The sequence below is a fragment of the Lepidochelys olivacea genome (assembly GCF_965140295.1).
Source record: "Lepidochelys olivacea isolate rLepOli2 genome assembly, chromosome: 17".
Classification (NCBI taxonomy): domain Eukaryota; kingdom Metazoa; phylum Chordata; order Testudines; family Cheloniidae; genus Lepidochelys; species Lepidochelys olivacea.
The window spans coordinates 22,667,760-22,688,566 of NC_140427.1; the positions used below are offsets into that span (position 1 = coordinate 22,667,760).

At 45.9% G+C, this 20,807-nt stretch overlaps 1 protein-coding gene across 3 annotated transcripts in view; it reads left to right on the forward strand.

Annotated features, from left to right (window-relative positions):
- The window catches only part of CWF19L1 (CWF19 like cell cycle control factor 1), a 58,569-nt gene that overhangs the window by 20,943 nt on the left and 16,819 nt on the right, over positions 1 to 20,807 (forward strand). For all 3 annotated transcript variants that reach the window (XM_084650965.1, XM_084650964.1, XM_084650966.1), the window contains exons 7-9: positions 3,130 to 3,214; positions 5,858 to 5,998; positions 6,738 to 6,849. In XM_084650965.1, coding sequence (XP_084507091.1) covers positions 3,130 to 3,214; positions 5,858 to 5,998; positions 6,738 to 6,849 — 338 coding nt within the window. The remainder of the gene's footprint in view (positions 1 to 3,129; positions 3,215 to 5,857; positions 5,999 to 6,737; positions 6,850 to 20,807) is intronic.

The window sequence follows — 20,807 nt, forward strand, 5'->3', positions numbered from 1 at the left end:
GTATTCTGTGGTGTAATTGAAATCAAAGGTATATTTTTGATTACAAATATTTGCACTGTAAAAATGATAAAAGAAATAGTATTTTTCAATTCACCTCATACAAGTACTGTAGTGCAATCGCTTTGTTGTGAAAGTCCAACTTACAAATGGTGTATATATATATATTTTTTTTTGTTACATAACTGCACTCGAAAAGAAAACAATGTAAAACTTCAGAGCCTACAAGCCCACTCAGTCCTACTTCTTGTTCAGCAAATCACTAAGACAAACAAGTTTGTTTAAATTTACAGGCGATAATACTGCCCACTTCTTATTAACAATGTCACCAAAAAGTGAGAACTGGCATTTGCATGACACTTTTGTAGCCAGCATTGCAATGTATTTACATTCCAGTTATGCTAAACATTCATATGCTCCTTAGAAATTTGGTTGCTAAAGATAATAGTGTTGACATCATACACTTTACACTTCTCTAGGGTGTTTGACTTTGTACTGCACTACATTTTAATTTAAAAAAATTAGAATGATATAAAATTAATATGGCACACGTTAAATGGATTAAAAACTGTTTAACTGATAAGGTCTCAGAATGTAATAGTAAATGGGGAATGGTCATCGAGCACGTTTGTGTGCAGCAGAGTCCCTAGAGATTGGGTTTTCGCCCTATGCTATTTAACACTTTTGTCAGTGACCTGGAAGAAAACATAAAATCATTACTGATCAAGTTTGCGGATGGCACAAAAATTGGTGGAGTGGCACGTAATGAAGAAGACTCTGAAAATGATTTGGCGGTTGTGGGAGACAATCAGCTCAAGATGAGCTCCTGATGTGATGATGTGTCCAAAAGAACGAATTCAATCCTGGGATACATGAACTAGGGAATCTTGAATAGGAGTAGAGAGGTCCAGTTTTGGTGCCCAAAATTCAAGAGGGATGCTGATAAAATTGGTGAGGGTTCAGAGAATAACTAGAAGACTGATTAAAGATTAGAAAACATTCCAGGTAGTGATCGATTCAAGGAGCTCAGTTCATTTAGCTTAATGAAGAGAAGTTTAAGGGGTGACTTGATTATAGTCTATAAGTACCTACAAGAGGGAACAAATATTTAATAATGAGCTTTTCAATCTAGCAGACAATGGTATAACACAGTGCAATGGTTGGAAGCTGAATCTAAACAAATTCAGACTGGAATAAGTGATACACTTTTCATGGTGAGAGTAACGAATCACTGGAACAATTTACCCAGGGTTGTGGTGGATTCTCTGTCACTGAAAATTTTTAAATCAAAATTGGGTATTTTTCTGTGGCCTGGACACAGGACGTCAGACTAGATGATCACAATGGGCCTTCCTAGCCTTAGAATCTACGAACCATTACAGAAACCCTGAGTCAGAATTGTTTTAATAATTATAATTAATAATGAAACAATATTTGAGGCTGTTTTCTGTCTCCAGTGTAATAATTGGACCTGTAAATAAAAATGAAGCAAAGTCTAAGGCCAGTGCGTTTGCCCAGGATTGAGTTATTGCCAAACCAGCAGGAAGCATCCTCAAGTTGTAGGTTTTAAAATACTTAAATATCCTTTATTTCTACACTCAAAAGTGGCTTTTATTAAAATGTTCAGGTCTGATTAGCTTCTGCCATCAGAACTTCTCATCTGTGGACTCAGGTTTAATTCTGTAGCATGCTAAGCATTTTGGCCCTAATCCAGCACAGCATTTAAGAATGTGCTTAACTTTAACCATGTGAGTAATTTCATTGATTCCAGTGGAAGTATGCTTAACTTTAAGCACAGGCATAAGTACTTTGCTGAGCATTTTCACTCTGATTCAACACTATGTAGAATTGAGCTCCACATACCCACATCTTTATGCCATTACTCAGGCAACTTACTTTGAAGAAAATCCAGCAACAGTTGCAACAAGCGGTATATTTGATTCCCTGGCTGGTTTACGCCTGAGGGCATTCTGTGCCAAAAGATTAAAAATTCTGCGTACAGTATTTTAAAATTCTGCAAATTTTATTTGTCAAATAAATGCAGAGGCTCCAGCATGGCATTGTGGAGCACAGGCCACTGGCTGCACAGAGATGCGAGATCACTGTGCAGCTCCTCCCCAGGACACAGACTTAGCTGTGAGGCTGCACCCAACCCTGACACGGCACAAGGACCCGGCCTGCTCCAGAAACACCTCAGGGCCCTGCCCCTCTGTATGGGCAGGCAGCCTCAGCAAGGCAGAATCCAAGTGTGGAGAGGCTTAATGTGTGGGAATCTATGTGTGGGTTGAGAGGGTTCTGTGTGGGGTAATCTGGGTGGGGTGCAGGGAGGATCTGGATGCACAGGGGCTTGTCGGGGGGCTTCTGAGTGCAACGGTAATGGGACTCTGCAGGGGGATCCAGGTGAAAATAGTTGGGGCTCTGTGCAGGGGGGTCTGGGTGTGGGGGCTAAGTGTGGGGTCCAGATGCTGGGGGAGTGGGGTGGGGATCCAGGTGCAGGTGGCTCGTCTGGGTGGTCCAGATGCAAGGGGAGTGGAGCTCATCAGAGGGTTTCTGGGGGAGTGGGGGAGGCTCGGCAGGAGGGTCTGAGTATGAGGGGGTCTGGGTGCATGGGGGTGGGTTGGGTGGATGGGGGAGCAGATCCCTCCCCCTGCAGTTGAGAAACAATGGGTGCGGAAAGGGGGGGGCGGGTTTCTGTGCTTCCTGCAGCCGGGGGAGAAATCTGGGGGTGGGTCTGACCCAGCCCCAGATGCCATGCTGGGAAAGAGGAAGTCCTGTTCCCCCTAGCCACCCAGGACTAGCAGATGAGCCTGGCGCAGGGTAGGAGCCACTGGCTGGGTCTTCCCTAGTCCTGCCTCCTGCCCCACAGTGATTTACCTCTCTGTTGGCTGCCCTGGGCACCTGAAACGTAGTGCTGGGGAGGGTTGCATGACTGCTCTTGTGGTTTCCCTTTGCTTCCCCATCAGAAAGTCATTTTTCTGTGGGGAAGCAAATAAATCTGTGGGGGACATAAATTCTGTGTATGCGCAGTGTTCCCTCAGGAGTATTGGTTCTTAGTGGTAGTGGTCAGCAAACAGTAGCTTCTGCTGTAATAACTTTGTCAAAAATATATTTAAAATCTTTGTTTTTCCAAAGAAACCATGTGGTCCTACAGGAGAATGCACAGCATGTGAGCAGATTTATAGCTCTTGCCAATGTTGGCAATACAAGCAAGAAAAAGGTAATGACAAATGCTTGGTTATTTTCTTCTATCAAATATAGATATTGTGGAAACAAGCATGTCTTAGGACACCTAATTTACTTTTAGAGTGTGGTTGGGGTCACTGATTGGCTTATGGGGCCTTTCTGATGTCACAGCTACATACAGACTTACAACGGAGGAAAGTTGGAATCTCATCACTCAAGTAATATCCCGTAATGTTTGATAGGTGAAGGTAAAAATAGAGAATTTTTTTTAAAATCATGTCTGCTTCCCTCTGTGTCATACCCAGGGTACAATCCATATTAGTGAGTACCTTTGTCATCCTGTCCTCTAACCTGGGTGCCCTTTACATTGCTTTGTTGCTGTAGCCTGTAGTCCTGAACTGCTTACCAACAACAGCCTTTAGCATGTAGGTCACTCCCAGTTTGGTCTGTGTGTGAGCTGCAGCCAGCCACATCTAGGCTCTTACCAGCCATGTTTATACCCAGCTTATTCCCAGTCTTAGATTTCCCCCAAAAAATGTATATCTTGTACTGCCTGGCCCTCTCCGGGACAATACCAGCTTATATAAAGTATGTCATTTGATGAATTGAAATGATATGCACATAACTTGCTACCCCAAATGGAGTTTCCCAAACACTTCAGTTCAAACACACTGAATGACGTAAGAAAACCTATTTCTTTGTAGTTAATAAATTTGTAAGTGGGAAAAAAAAAAGACAAAACTTAACAAACGATGGTAAACTCAAGAGTAAAGTTTTTCTCACCACATGCTCTCAACAGTCTTACTGGCCAAACTTCTTAGGCCAGGACCCATTTTTCTGTTTAATGACTGATTCCTTTGTTCCTTTTCGTGCAGTGAATTGATTGTGCGGGGAGGGGAGTGTTTCTGCCCCTTCCTTTTTATAGTCTTGTCTTCCCTTTCAGAAGCATTTCCAGCTGGGAGCATGGTGATAGGCAGACGGTGTGGATGGGAACTCCCTTCTATTTCTTTACTAAAATGTAGATTTTCTCCCCTGCCCCCTTTACTGCTAAAGAATAGCCACTTGGCAGGTAAATGACCCATTGACCTTGTTTACACCTGGCTAAGGTGGCAGCTTGCCCTTTGTCTCTGAAAAACTGGCTTAGCCACTCCCCAGACTACTTGGAACAAGTTTTAGTAACAGCATATACTGGAATCTTGTAACTTTAACAGTGTTGCTACACATATTTTACAAGGACAATAATGACCAGCAAATAGAGTTTTGAAATGATATCTCACAAAGCATACTTTGTACAAAGATTATTACAATAGTGGGCTGGGGTGAATACAGGGGTACAGTTTGTTACACACTCCCACAAGGTTAAAGTAATTTTAAAAAAAATTCTTAAATATTTTAGTGGGAAAGACGGTTAATTGTAACCTACTTCCTCTGCCGTATTGCCTCTCATCCCTGCCTTCCTCACATCTACTTTCCACTTTTGCCCTCCTGAAGTCCAGCTTCTTTATGAACTGAAATGTCATGGAAACCCTTACAATTCACTGAAAATATTGTGGGCTTTCTGGTTGTTTGTGGGGGGCAGAAGGAGGAAAGCTAGAGAATAGAAATTTGATGAAACCATCTGCAGTAAAAGCGTCTGGACAGATTTTTCAGAAGTGCTCAGTGCAACTGAGTCAGAGTTGAGCAGTCCCTATTGTATTGTGTGGCACTTGCACAACTGTCATTGAATTGTAAATCCCTTGTGTGCTATTCCCCTACTGGTCAACGACCGGTGATGATTGTTCAACACCTGCCCGGGTGTTGGTCACCTCCTTTGTCGTTGTCACTGGAGAATTTACAACATATTTCAGCCATACAGCAACATCTCACAACTTCATACACACTAACGATGTACATATTTTGATAGAAAAATGGGTTTCAGCAGATCATGATCTTTCATATGATATCCTACGTGGCATGCTTTGTATGAAATATATCATCATTATATGATGGGGTAAATCTAGGGTTCCAGGATGCTGCTTTAAGGTACAGAGTGCCACAATGGCACCAGTTAAAAAATAATTCTCCAATTCTCCAAACTACCCTCTGTAGTTTTGTTAATGAAGCTCATTGTGGAGGCTGCAGTGCAGAGAGGCAGTGGGTGGGAAGAGTGAGGGCCTTCAGCAGAGGTGGTGGTTTGAGACTGCCTTCTGCCCAAAGTACCAACCTGCTGTATATTGGTCTTCCTCCCAGATTAGCCTCATCTTTCCTGTGGCCAAAGCTAAGTGGGGAGCTGGTTGATATTCCAAATATTGTTTTCATAAAAGAGTGAATTAAAACTTGCTACTGGGAACAAATTGCTGCTGAAAGAAAGGGTAGTTGGTCTTTTGGAGGTGTTGGGAGCTGGGGTCCAAGGAACCTTAGGGAGGGAAAATTTTAGGGGGGTGAGGGGTGTAATTGTGAACAAGTGTCATCAGAATAATAGAAGAAAGAGATTTATCACTTTTCCCTGTTATTTTCTCTAATCCATTTAATGGGCACTACTTCCAGATATGCTGCTGCTTTTCAAAAAGGTCCTAAAAAACGGAAATGTAAAATGAATTGAATTCTTGTGAAGCTAGTTGTTCATTTTCAGAGTTAACGTCTCGGTGCCTCTTGGGTTGCTGAATCTGAGTCTTTGAGTCACTTTTGTTTTTTCCAGTATCTCTATGCATTTAGTATTCTCCCAATGCGCTCAATGGACCCTGCAGAACTAGTGAAACAGCCACAGGATGTCACTGAAAACCCATATCAGAAATCTGGGAAAGAGGCACATAAGCCAAAGATGCTCTCAGGCGCAGAGGTACAATATGTTCAGCCTGTGTGTGTGTGTGTGAGAGAGCTGCTGCTTTCTTCTGCAGCATAAAACAGTCCTTGGGTTTGTAACCTGGAGTGTTTCCATCCACAGTGCTTTGAATTTCTGAGGGACGGTTTGGGTTGATGGACAATCTTGGGAACAGCCTTGGTGTGGCCAGTGGTATTCTGTAGTGTAGGACATAGCTGCTGCCTGCCTTTAACAGTGTGTAGATACTTCAGGCCATGCTCCAAATCAATCGGAGTGACTAGGCTGCTTGTTGGGACCTATTCTCCATGGGCTTCTTTGCATGCTGGGCCATGTAGGGCAGGCCTCCACAGTTAAGCTAGAGTGACTGCGGTTAGCTTGGGTTTTGTCAGTTAGGATATAGCCCTTAGAGTCCTGGTAAATTGTCAGTGCAGCCCTACACTCTACCAGTTCCATTTCCTCCATGCACTCTTTCTTTCCTTCTCCCATAAGTGCTTCTGTGCCTTCTGAATAATTCATAAAACGCAACAGCTCTGAAAGTAAGAGGGGCAGTTAACTGTTTTAGACAAGTCTCCCAGGCTGGGGATGTGGTTACTGGGCAGATGGGCTTCATTGCATTAGTAGCAGAGAAGATCAAACCATTACGTCACTTATCTGCTGAGTAACAAACAGCCTTTTCAGAAGGACCTCTTTGTACATTAGGTGGGGCTTCATCATATAGACAGAGAACAATTGACTTTGGTTTTATTTTTCTGACCAGGAAGAACCAGCTTGTCAGTTTTTCTTTGATTTGAGCAAACGGCATGGAAAGAAGCGGCCATCAGATGGAAAGGGGGGACAGCATTCCCAGCTCAAGCAGCCTAAGAAAATCCGTGAGTACCAGGCCATTGGTGCTTTTGGTGAACTCCCTGGAAGCTACCCTAGAAAAATAAGACAGCAAAATATTCCTGCGTAGTTGTTGTAGTTGTTGTTGTTCTTTGAGTAGTGTCCCTATCGGTGCACCACTGTGGGTGTATCTGTGTCCCGGCGTCTCTAATCAGAGATTATAGGTAGTCGTGTCTGTTCGGCCCCCAAAGGCGCTCTTCTTCCCTCATGGTCTGCCTCAAGGCTATGTAGCGCTGTGCGAGCAAACCGCGCTCAGTTGCTTCTCTACTGCCTTTGGTCTTGAACGGAAAGTACAGCAGTTCTGTTGTCTACTTCACTGCATCATAGTGTTAGCATAAACTACTGGATATATTACACACTTCCTCCTCTTCTAGAATCACCATCCCAGTCACCAAGGTTCCTCTGGACCTGGCTAAGGTCATATGGCAGACACCAGCCTCTGTTGCATCAACATCCAAAAGGGCTGATAAAAAGTATTACATTCACCCTAAGGAGGTGGACTTCCTCTTCACCCACCCTCAGCCAAACTCTGTTGTGGTGGATGCAGTCAATGCTCGGGGAAAGCAATATCACTCCAAATCCACCCCTTATGATAGAGACTGGAAGAGGCTAGACCTCCTTGGACAAAAGGCATACTTGTCTGTGACACTGCAATTCAGGGCCTGACATGAGGCCCTAATGGCCAAATATGATTTCATGAACTACTGAAAACTTAGTACTTTTATTGACCACTTACTGGAAGCACAAAAAGAACAATTTCAGACCATCATCAAAGAGGGCCAATTACTAGTAAGAACGGTGCTACAAACTGCAATGGATGTGGCAGACACAGCAGCCTGCTCAGTCTTGATGGCAGTGGCAGTGAGTCGGGCATCCTGGTCACACCTCTCATGGTTGCCCAAAGAGGTGCAGGCAGTGGTTGAAGATTTCCTTTTCAAAGGGCCCAAACTATTTGCTGACAAGACAACCATGTCACCCTGAAAGACTTGAGGGCCACACTATGCTTCCTGGATAGTGTCCTGGACACCAAGACAGAAGAGGAAATTTACATCACATCCACCTCACAGATCCTGATTACCTCAGTTCCCTCCATCACAGCACTACTATAAACCACAGCACAAGAGAACCCGGCTGCAGAGGAGCAAGTCGTCAACTTCCCAGCCCTCGATCTCTCAACTCTTGTCTTCTAAACACCAATTTTGACTCCTTGGTCGAGGCCGTGAATGACCACTCCTTGCCACGCCATCAGCTGCCAGATACAATGCTTCTATGCCCGTTTGGTAGTTGCCTGACTCATTTCTTATGGAATTGGAAGAACATCACCTCTAACAAATGGGTTTTGGAGATCATTTCAAAGGGCTACTCTATCTACTTCATGTGCCTCCTCCCTCCCCGTCCCTGTTCAGGGACCCTTTTCACGAGACACTATTGCCTCAGGAAATAGATCACCTGCTCCTCCTAGGGGCCATAGAATCAGTCCCCTCTCACCTCAGGGGCAAGGTTTTTTTACTCCAGGTATTTCCTGATACCCAAGTCAAAGGGAGATTGGAGACCCATACTAGATCTACAGGCACTAAACAGATATGTGAGAGCTCAGAAGCTCAAGATGGTCACTCTAGCAGCTGCTATTCCATCTCTGGAGCAAGGAAATTGGTTTTTGGCCCTTGACCTATAGGATGCCTACTTATATATTTCCATCTAACCATCTCACAGGAGATTTCTTTGATTCACCTTTGGGCAAAACCATTATCCAGTACAGGGTGCTTCCTTTCAGCCACACCTAGGATGGTCTCCAAGGTCCTTGCCATTGTAGCGGCACACCTACAAATGTTGGGTATTGTCATCTACCCATAACTGGATGACTTGCTTCTTTGGGGCTGAACTCGACTTGGTGTAGTGAGAGCATTCCTTCTCTTGCATGGATTCAACACCCTGTTGAGCCTCATAGAGACAGTCCAAGCTGGCCCACAAACAGCCAGGGATTGTCTCCAGCTCCTGGGTACATGGTGGCATGTACATTCGTGATGCTAAATGCCTGGCTATTCATGAGATGTCTGCAGATGTGGTTCAGATCTGTCTACTCCCCGAACAGGGATGGGTTAGACAACCCCTGTTGATGTCCTCCAGGGTCAAACCTCTACCAATGCTGACCTTAACAACAGGCGCCCCCTGGTAGGCCGGGGAGCCCATCTGAACAACCACAAGGTCCAGGGCAAGCGGTCTCCCTCAGAAGTGGTCCTCCACAGCAATCTCTTGGAACTAAGAGCTGTCAGAAATGCCTGTGTCCTCTTTCTCCCATTCATCAGGGATACTCACGCAAAGGTCATGATGGACAATGTGACCTGCATGTTCTGCACCAAGTGGGCACCAGACCACTCTCCCTTTGTGCAGAAGCACTACAACTTTTTAATTGATGCTCATCTCAGCTGCTTACTTGCCATGGAGACAGAGTGTGACTGCTGACAGCCCTAGTTGAAACTTCTCCCATGATCACAAATGGGAAATGAACCTTGCTGTGCTTCACAACATATTCAACCTATAGGGGACCCTGACAGTAGACCTTTTTAGCACTTGCTGGAACAGGAAAAGTCCTTGCTATTGCTCCAGAGCTGGATTGGGGAGACGGTCCCTGGAGGGCACCCTTGTCTTCCCATGGAGTGGGGATCTACTGTACACCTTTCCTCCATTTCCTCTGTTATCCAGGGTCTTGCTGAAAATACAGAGAGAGAAGGTGAAAGTTACTCTGATTGCCCCCTCCTGGCTGAGACAAGTTTGGTTCCAGTATGTCCTCCGATTCCTCTTCTGCCCCTTCCTCATCTGCTCTCTTAGAACAACGGAAGGGTCCTTCTCCCCAATATGCAGATCCTCTGGCTTCACGCCTGACTCCTTTTTGATTCCAACACCTAGAGAGTGAATGCTTTGAGTGGGTTAAAGAAATGTTACTGCACAGTAGGAAATCAGAAACTCATCATACCCACCTTCAAAAGTGGAAACAATTCCAAGTTTTGTGTGATTCCAAGCAAGTGGACCAGTCATCTTCCTCCTGTTGATTCTGGACTATATTCTCTAGACCTCAAATGGTCCAGGCTTTTTCTTAGCTCACTTAGTTCATCTAGTGACTATAACAGCCTTCCACCATCCGATGGATGGATACTCAGTTTTCGACCATCCAACAACGTGCAGATTCATTAAAGGCATGTTTAAAGGCATGGGAATCCTATTCCTGCATATTAGATCACCCACTCCAGCCTGAGACCTAAATCTAGTTCTAAGAACCCTGACCAGATCACGCTTTGAGCTGATGGCTGCTTGCTCCCTATTACACCTATCCATTAAGATGGCATTCCTGGTGGCCATTACTTCACCTCAAAGGATAGGAGAGATAGCAGCATTCAAGGCACCTCCGCCATTCACGGTCTTAATTTGAGGACAAAGTCACCTTGAGGACACACCACAAGTTCCTTCCAAAGGTGACCTTGTCCTTCCATATGAATCGGCTAATTCATCTCTCCGGTTTTTTCCAAAACCACATAATAACAATAGAGAGGCAATGCTACATATGCTGGATGTTAGGAGAGCCCTATCATTCTACTTAGACAGGACTAAAGGAGTATGAGGCACAAGTGGTGTTCTCGTCCATCCTCCCTGTGGAAGGAAAAGGCCCGGTAGAGACCATCGAATTGTGGAAGTCAAGGAATGGCTACGCAGGTGGTGTCGGGGAGAAGGCTTTGGATTCTTTGACCATGGGATGGTGTTCTAAGAAGGAGGAGTGCTAGGCAGAGACGGGCTCCACCTAACTAAGAGAGGGAAGAGCATCTTCGCAAGCAGGCTGGCTAACCTAGTGAGGAGGGCTTTAAACTAGGTTCACCGGGGGAAGGAGACCAAAGTCCTGAGGTAAGTGGGGAAGTGGGATACCGGGAGGAAGCACGAGCAGGAGCGTGTGAGAGGGGAGGGCTCCTGCCTCATACTGAGAAAGAGGGATGATCAGCGAGTTATCTCAAGTGCCTGTACACAAATGCAAGAAGCCTGGGAAACAAGCAGGGAGAACTGGAAGTCCTGACATAGTCAAGGAATTATGATGTGATTGGAATAACAGAGACTTGGTGGGATAACTCACATGACTGGAGTACTGTCATGGATGGATATAAACTGTTCAGGAAGGACAGGCAGGGCAGAAAAGGTGGGGGAATTGTTTTGTATGTAAGAGAGCAGTATGACTGCTCCAGAGCTCCGGTATGAAACTGCAGAAAAACCTGAGTCTCTGAATTAAGTTTAGAAGCGTGAGCAGCAAGGGTGACGTCATGGGAGTCTGCTATAGACCACTTGCCCAGGGGGATGAGGTGGACGAAGCTTTCTTCCGGCAACTAACGGTTCTCATGGGAGACTTCAATCACCTTGATATCTGCTGGGAGAGCAATACAGCGCTGCACAGACAATCCAGGAAGGTTTTGGAAAGTGTAGGGGACAATTTCCTGGTGCAAGTACTGGAAGAACCAACTGGGGGCAGAGCTCTTCTTGACCTGCTGCTCACAAACGGAGAAGAATTAGTAGGGGAAGCAAAAGTGGATGGGAACCTGGGAGGCAGCGACCATGAGATGGTCGAGTTCAGGATCCTGACACAAAGAAGAAAGGAGAGCAGCAGAATACGGACCCTGGACTTCAGAAAAGCAGACTTTGAGTCCCTCAGGGAACTGATAGGCAAGATCCCCTGTGAGAATAACATGAGGGAGAAAGGAGTCCAGGAGAGCTGGCTGTATTTTAAAGAATCTTTATTGAGGTTACAGGGACAGACCATCCCGATGTGTAGAAAGAATAGTAAATATGGCAGGCGACCAGGTTGGCTTAACAGTGAAATCCTTGCTGATCTTAAACACAAAAAAGAAGCTTACAAGAAGTGGAAGATTTGGACAAATGACCAGGGAGGCGTATAAAAATATTGCTCAGGCATGCAGGAGTGAAATCAGGAAGGCCAAATCACACTTGGATTTGCAGCTAGCAAGAGATGTTAAGAGTAACAAGAAGGGTTTCTTCAGGTATGTTAGCAACAGGAAGGAGATCAGGGCAAGTGTGGGCCCCTTACGGAATGGGGGAGGCAGCCTAGTGACAGAGGATGTGGAAAAAGCTAATGTACTCAATGCTTTTTTTGCCTCTGTCTTCACGAACAAGGTCAGCTCCCAGACTACTGCACTGAGCAGCACAGCATGGGGAGGAGGTGACCAGCCCACTGTGGAGAAAGAAGTGGTTCGGGACTATTTAGAAAAGCTGGACAAGCACAAGGAGTTGGCGGTTGTGATTGCAGAGCCATTGGTCATTATCTTTGAAAACTCATGGTGATGGGGGGAGGTCCGAGATGACTCGAAAAAGGCTAATGTAGTGCCCATCTTTAAAAAAGGGAAGAGTGAGAATCTGGGGAACTAAAGACCAGTGAGCCTCACCGCAGTCCCTGGAAAAATCATGGAGCAGGTCCTCAAGGAATCAATTCTGAAGCACTTAGAGGAGAGGAAAGTGATCAGGAACAGTCAGCATGGATTCACCAAGGGCAAGTCATGCCTGACTGACTAATTGCCTTCTATGACGAGATAACTGGCTCTGTGGATGAGGGGAAAGCAGTGGCCGTGTTGTTCCTTGACTTTAGCAAAGCTTTGGGAACGGTTTCCCACAGTATTCTTGCCAGCAAGTTAAAGAAGTATGGGCTGGATGAATGGACTTTCAGGTGGATAGAAAGCTGGCTAGACTGTCAGGCTCAAAGGATAGTGATCAATGGCTCCATGTCTAGTTGGCAGCCGGTATCAAGCGGAGTGCCCCAAGGGTCGGTCCTGGGGCCGGTTTTGTTCAATATCTTCATTAAGGATTGCACCCTCAGCAAGTTTGCGGATGACGCTAAACTGGGAGGAGTGGTAGATACGCTGGAGGGTAGGGATAGGATACAGAGGGACCTAAACAAATTGGAGGATTGGGCCAAAAGAAATCTGATGAGGTTCAACAAGGACAAGTGCAGAGTCCTGCACTTAGGATGGAAGAATCCAATGCACCGCTACAGACTAGGGACCAAATGGCTAGGCAGCAGTCCTGCAGAGAAGGACCTAGTGTTTCCAGTGGACGAGAAGCTGAATATGAGCCAACAGTGTGCCCTTGTTGCCAAGAAGGCTAATGGCATTTTGGAATGTATACGTAGGGGCATTGCCAGCAGATCGAGGGATGTGATTGTTCCCCTCTGTTCAACATTGGTGAGGCCTCATCTGGAGTACTGTGTCCAGTTTTGGGCCCCACGCTACAAGAAGGATGTGGAAAAATTGGAAAGCGTCCAGTGGAGGGTAATAAAAATTATTAGGGGACTGGAATACATGACTTAGGAGAGGCTGAGGGAACTGGGATTGTTTAGTCTGCAGAAGAGAAGAATGAGTGGGGATTTGATGGCTGCTTTCAACTACCTGAAAGGGGGTTTGAAAGAGGATGTACCTAGACTGTTCTCGGTGGTAGCAGATGACAGAATAAGGAGTAATGGTCTCAAGTTGCAGTGGGGGAGGTTTAGGTTGGATATTAGGAAAAACTTTTTCACTTGGAGGGCGATGAAGCACTGGAATGGCTTACCTAGGGAGGTGGTGGAATCTCCTTCCTTTGAGGTTTTTAAGGTCAGGCTTGACAAAGCCCCGGCTGGGATGATTTAGTTGGGGATTGGTCCTTGTCAAGGTTCCTTCCCCACTCTGAACTCTAGGGTACAGATGTGGGGACCTGCATGAAAACCTCCTAAGCTTGCTTTTACCAGCTTAGGTTAAAACTTCCCCAAGGTACAAACTATTTTACCTTTTGCCCTTGGACTTACGCTGCTACCACCAAACGTCTAACACCGGTTACTGGGAACGAGTCCGTTTGGAAACGTCTTTCCCCCCAAAATCCTCCCTTATCTTACACCCCCTTTCCTGGGGAAGGTTTGATAAAAATCCTCACCAATTTGCATAGGTGACCACAGACCCAAACCCTTGGATCTTAAGAACAATGAAAAAGCATTCAGTTTCTTAAAAGAAGAATTTTAATAGAAGAAAAAGTAAAAGAATCACCTCTGTAAAATCAGAATGGTAAATATCTTACAGGATAATCAGATTCAAAACATAGAGAATCCCTCTAGGCAAAACCTCAAGTTACAAAAAGACACAAAAACAGGAATATCCATTCCATTCAGCACAGCTTATTTTCTCAGCCATTTAAAGAAATCAGAATCTAACACATATCTAGCTAGATTACTTACTAAGTTCTAAGACTCCATTCCTGTTCTGTCCCCGGCAAAAGCATCACACAGAAAAAGAGAGGCTTTTTTTTCCCCCTCCCCCCAACTTTTGAAAGTATCTTGTCTCCTCATTGGTCATTTTGGTCAGGTGCCAGCGAGGTTATCCTAGCTTCTTAACCTTTTACAGGTGAACGGGTTTTTCCTCTGGCCAGGAGGGATTTTAAAGGTGTTTACCCTTCCCTTTATATTTATGACAGTCCTGCTTTGAGCAGGGGGTTCGACTAGATGACCTCCTGAAGTCCCTTCTAACCCTGATATGCTATGATTCTATGTCTAAGGACTTGAGAGTTGATATTGTGGAGCCTTTGAATCTGTCTGCCAATGAAAGGAAGAGCGTGGGAGACTTTCTAAAGACTCTTTAAATGGATTTCCAGTTGCATTATCACTGTTACTGTGCTCAGAACCTGCTGCTCCTGTCAGGAATTTGCACTGTGACAAAGTCAGGCCAGACGGCTGCAAGGGAGCGCTGGAAGATCGATATGTTAGCCCTAGAATGTTACAGGCCCTTTTTCTTACAAGCCGAGAAGGGGTTACCTCAGGTCAGTTGGGGACACCTGAAGCTATTTAAGGGCTGCCTGAGACCTTTTAAAATCCTTCCTCTGGTGAGAGAAAGAGGGATAAGAAAGAGACAAGCTGCTGCCAGGCTAGTGGCAGCAGGGAAATAAGCTTTTCCAGGGTGAGAGGCTGTGCTCCTTCCCATAGGGGAAACAGCCATACCTGAGTGCCTGCTAGGGGAAGGACTGACACCACGGTGCAAACAGGACAGCGAGGAGGTAGGAAAAGGTATCCCCCTTTATTTTTGCGTTTGTGAGACTGTTTCCTTTTTGTTTGGTGGAGGATCACTCCTTAGGCAAGCCTCAAGAGCTACCCTGAAAATATGATGAAAGGAGCACAGAGAGGGGAGATAAACACTGCCCAGAGTGGGGCTGATTTACCCCAGGCCTGTCCGCGCCAGAGGGGAAGGTGCTAAGTCTGGCAAGACTAAGGAAATGCCTTGCCACACATGGTGTGAGAAGTGGGATTTGACTTTGTGGCAAACCAACCTGCTGCAAGGTAAATCACCCCTCCCCACAAAATGGACGCCATAGTGAGGGCACTGGTACAGGCCACGGCAGCACAACAAGAGGCTATCCAGTCCAGATGGCCACCCAACAGGAATCAGTACGGCTACAGCAGGAAATGAATCAACTACTGGTGAGCCAGGCACCCCAGATCGAGCCAACCTGCAGGAGGTCGTGAACCAGCAGAAGTTCTGACAAATGGCCATGACAGGACATGATCCCTAAGGGCAAGGAGTTACCTACAGAAGATGACAGTGGAAGATGATGTGGAGGCATATCTTCTTGCCTTCGAGAGAATGGCCTGACATGAGGCCTGGCCCAAGACCAGTGGGCCAGCATCCTCGCCCCTTTCCTGTGTCAGGAGGCCCAGAAGGCCTACTATGACATGGCTGCGGAAGCGGCTACAGACTACCCCCAGTTGAAGGCTGAGATCCTGGTGAGGTCTGGGGTGACGACTGCTATAAGGGCCCAGAGGTTCCACAAGTGGAGGTACCGGGATGGCAAAGCACTGAGGTCCCAGTTGTTCGACCTGATCCATCTAATGCGGAAATGGCTGCACCCCGAGATCCACAGTGTGGAGAATATTATGGAAGTCGTAGTGTTGGACAGGTTCATGAGAGGACTACCTCCAGACCTATGAGGATGGGTCCACCAAAATAACCCCTCCTCCTATGACAAGTTCCCTGCCCTCGGGTAGAGACCAAAGAATGGCCAAAGAACTTTCTCGGACTACTGCGGAAGAGTTGTGCTGGGTCAAGAGGGTTTATTCTCTACAACTGGGAAGCCCTGGAAAACTAGATGAGAGAGGAAGGCAGACAAAAAGTTGGGAACCAGGATCTTGGCCCAGAACCAAAAGGCTGCACTCGTAGGGAAGAAATCTTGTACAGCTGGCAGGGGGGCCACTCAGATAGTTGACGAGCCAGAAGCTGGATCCAATTCCATGGAGACCAATTCTGGGAGGGAAACAGAAATAGGTCCCCTTGAATTTGGGCATATTGGAACCTCCTTTGAGAAGTTTTTGGGCAGGATCAGGCCAATGATCTACTATATGATGATGTTAGAAAAGAGATAGTTGAGGTGAATGAGGTCCCAGTGGAGGGGGAAACCAAAGGCCATACTTCATGATAAAAAGGGACCTATTATATAGAGTAGTCCAAATGCAAGAGGAAGAAGTGGAGCAGCTCTTGGTACCTTGAAGGCACCAGAGGGCAGTGCTGGACCTAGCTCATAGTCATTTGTTTGGAGGACATCTAGGGGTAGATAAGACCCTCAGTCGAATCCTATGGGAGGTTTTTTTGGCCAGGAATTTATATGGAGGTCTGATGAGATTGCGCCTTCTGTCCAGAATGCCAGTTACATGGCCCTGACACACTTAAGGCCCTGACCACACTTAATACCTCTGCCAGTTATTGAAGTCCCATTTGAGGATAGCCATGGACCTGATAGGCCCACTGGAGAAGGTATCCCGTGGCCATCAGTGTGTGCTTGTTGTTCTGGACTATGCCACCTGATACCTAGAAGCTGTACCCCTACAAAACACCATGTCCGAGACAATAGCTAAGTAATTCATTCAAATTTTCTCTAGGGTGGGGATACCCAAAGAGATTTTGACTGATCAAGGAATCCCCTTTTTGTCAAAGTTGATGAGGGACTTGTGTGTGACGCTCCACATACGGACCTAAAAATGTCAGTCTACCAGTCACAGACTGATGGCCTTGTCTAACGTCTTAATAGGACATTGAAGAACACGATATGGAAAGTGGTGAGCCAGAATGGGAAAAATTGGGTTATCTTACTACCTTACCTGATGTTTGCTATAAGGGAGGTTCCCCAGTCTTCAACCGGCTTTTCCCCTTTTGAGCTCTTAGTTGATTGCCACCCCCGTGGCATACTGGACATTGCCCAGGAGGGGTAGAAAGAACAGCCTAACCAGGGAAGAAACATCATTGAGCATGTGATGCAGATGAGGGACAGAATAGTCCAAGTCACCCCCATAGTGCGGGAACATATGGGCCCAAAAGACCTATTACAAGCGCTAAGCAATGGTCCGGATATTCCAGGTGGGAGATTGGGTAGTGGTGCAGGTCCTCACAACTAAGAGCAAACTCCTGGCTAGATGGCAGGAACCATATGAAGTGATAGAATCCGTTGGGGAGGTCAACTATAAGGTTTGACAGCCTGATCGCCTGAAGAGATCTACCATGTCAACCTATTGAAGCCCTGGCAAGACAGGGAAGCTCATCTGGTCACCCTAGAGACACCACGCCAAGAAAATAAACATCAGGGACAGGCTGGAATATCCCCCGAATTGACCCCTGAACAACAAGCAGAAGTTACCAATATGATTGAACAAAACCACCACGTGTTCTTGGAGAAGCCAAGCAGGACTACAGAAGTCCATCATCACAGATCCTGGAGTAAAGGTGAATGTTAAGACATACAAAATCCTAGAGGCAAAAATAGAGGAGATCAGGACCGAAGTTAGGAGAATGCTAGAGCTAGGAGTCATTGAGGAGTCTCATAGTTAATGGTCCAGTCCAATCGTCCTGGTACCTAAGCCAGATGGCAGCATGAGATTCTGCAATGACTTCTGAAAATAAAATGAGGTGTCCCAGTTCAGTGCTTACCCTATACCTCGGATAGACAAGCTAATTGAGTGATTGGGAAAAACTCGATTTTTGTCCTTCACCTGACCAAAGGTAATTGGCACATTCCTCTGGCCAAGGAAGCCAAAGAGAAGACTGCTTTTTCTACACCAGAAGGATTTACCAGTACACTGTCCTCCCTTTTGGGTTACGTGGGGCTCCTGCGACCTTCCAGCAGCTCATAGATAAGCTGTTACATCGACATGACAAGTATGCAACCACTTACCTTGCTGATGTCATCATACGTAGCCCAGACTGGGAGACTCACCTAGAAAAGGTGGAAGCAGTATTGGAAAATGAGGAAGGCAGTTTTCACTGTGAATCCCTCCAAATGTGAAATAGGGCTATCAGAAACCGAATACCTTGGGTAAATCATGGGGACGGGCATTGTAAAGCCCGCCCCCAACTGAACAAGTTAGAGGTGATACAAAGTTGGCCCTGACTGATCCGGAAGAAACAGGTCAGAGCATTCCTGGGGCTAGTTGGGTACTACAGGCGAATCATTCCCCACTTTTCTACGAGAGCGTACCCTTTGACGGATCTGATAAAGGCTTAGGGCCCAGACATAGTGAAATGGACCAGCGCAACTGAAGAAGCTTTTGCCGATCTGAGGACCGGCCTCTGCAGTAATCCAGTACTAGTAGCCCCAGACTTTGAGAAAGAGTTTATACTACAAACCGATGTCTCCAAGTTTGGTTTAGGAGCCGTACTTTCTCAAATCGTAGGAAAGGAAGAATACCCAGTCCTGTTCCTTAATAGGAAGCTCCTACGCAGAGAACAAAAGTATTCTGTGGTAGAGAAGGAATGCCTTATGGTAAAGTGGGCCATGGAAATCCTCCGATACTGCCTACTTGGACGGAGGTTTACCCTCATCACTGACCATGCTTCCCCTGAAATGGATGCACTGGAACAAAGAAAGAAATGCCAGGATGATAATGAGAGAGTTCTTGTTACAACCCTTCCACTTCAGAGTGCAACACCGGTCAGGGACCAAGCATGGCAATGCTGAGGCCTGTCAACGATGCACTGTTTTTTGGCCCAGGTAGCCCAAGCCCATGGTGTTGAGAGGGGGGAGAATATGTGACAAAGTCAGGCTGGACGGCTTCAAGAGGGTGCTGGAAGGCCGATATGTTAGTCCTAGAATGTTAAAGGCCCTTTTTCCTACAAGTAGAGAAGAGGTTACCTCAGGTCAATTGGAGACACTGGAATCTTTTTAAGGGTTGGCTGAGATCTTTTAAAACCCCTCCTCTGGTGAGAAAAAGGGGGGAGAGAGAGACAAGCTGCTGCCAGGTTAGTAGCAGCAGGGAAATAAGCTTATCCAGGTTGAGAGGCTGTGCTTCTTCCCAGAGGGGAAACAGCCAAACCTGAGTGCCTGCTAGGGAAAGGACTGACACCCCTGAAAAAATAACAGAACAACCCAGCGAGGAGGCAGGGAAAAGTATCCCCCTTTATTTTTGTGTTTGTGAGACTTTCCTTTTTGTTCAGTGGAGGATCACCTCTTAGGCCAACACCGAGAGCTACCCTGAAAATATGATGAAAGGAGCACAGAGAGGGAAGACAAACACTGCCCAGAGTAGGGCTGATTTACCTCAGGCCCATCATCACCAGAGGAGGAAGTGCTAAATCTGGCGAGATGAAGGAGGTGTCTTGCTGTAGCATGCATTCTACAAGATATGTTTCCACCTCGGTTGTGTTTGTTAAAGATGTCCCTGTGACATACTGTACCTCAAAGTAGCACATTGTAACCCCCATATTCATCATTCGTGTATGGTTGTGATATTTCATTCAAAGCATGCTATGTAAGATCTCATAGGAAAAGTTATGACCTGCTGAAAACCATTGTTCTGTCAAAATGTGTTCTCATTAGTATGTATAAAGTTATGAGGCTTTGCTGTATGGCTGTTATCGAAATATGTTGTAAGTTTGGGAGTCATCCATTGCTAGTTCTTCAGTGACAACAAAGGAGGTGACCAACACCCAGGCAGGCGTTAAATGACCATTAATCAGTAGCGGAGTTGTAAACAAGGGATATACAGTTCTGTAAGAGAGTTGCACAAGCATCACACAATAGGAGGATTACTCAACTCTGTAACTCAGCAAGGCCCACCAGTGCATGTCTGGGCTAGAATTTTCCAGGCACATGCACTGAGGGTATAAAATAAGGGATAGTGGCATCATGCTTTTACCTTTCTCCTCCTCCACCTACGCTGGAAGCAACAAGAATTCTGGGAAGACTAAGACCTAAACTGAGGAGACTGATCCCAGGCTTAAAGGGAAAGCCTGTGTATAAAGGACTGTAACCTACCTACTACCAGGGCCGAATTTCCAGTTAGGCACAGTAGGCACATACCTAAGGGCGCTCGCATTCTAGGAGTGCCTAAAAGTTAAAAGTGGGTTAAAAGTTTCATTTTTTAATGGAAAACACGAAAGCCAGCTGTGGATGGGGTATGTGTGCGTGTGTGGGTGTTGTGTGTGTGAAGATGCTATGCTTAAGGGCGCATAAGGTGTCAGTATGGTCCTACCTGCAACATTCAGTGGGGTGAGAAAAGCTGCTTAATCCAAATATTGCTTAGTCTAAGAAGGTTTAGGATTTAGACTGCGTACTTACCTTTTATTTTCTTTGGTACTTTTTGTGCCTACCACTTATAATCACTTAAAATCTATCTTTCAGTAGTTAAACTTATTTTAATGTTTTATCCTTACCAGTGAGTTTGTCTAAAGTATTTAGGAAATCTGCTCATCTTACAAAGGCTGGTACATGTCCACTTTCCTTTGATGAAGTGGTGAACTAATTAAAAAACTTGCATTGCTCAAGAAGGGGTCTGGAGTGGTGCAAGATGGTATATTCCTGGGGTGCAAAGGCTGGGGCCTTGGGAGATTTGCTGGTGCCTTTCTCTGGGTGATTCATGAGTGGCTCAGGGAGCATTCTTGCAATTAGCTGGGTGTGGGGTTCC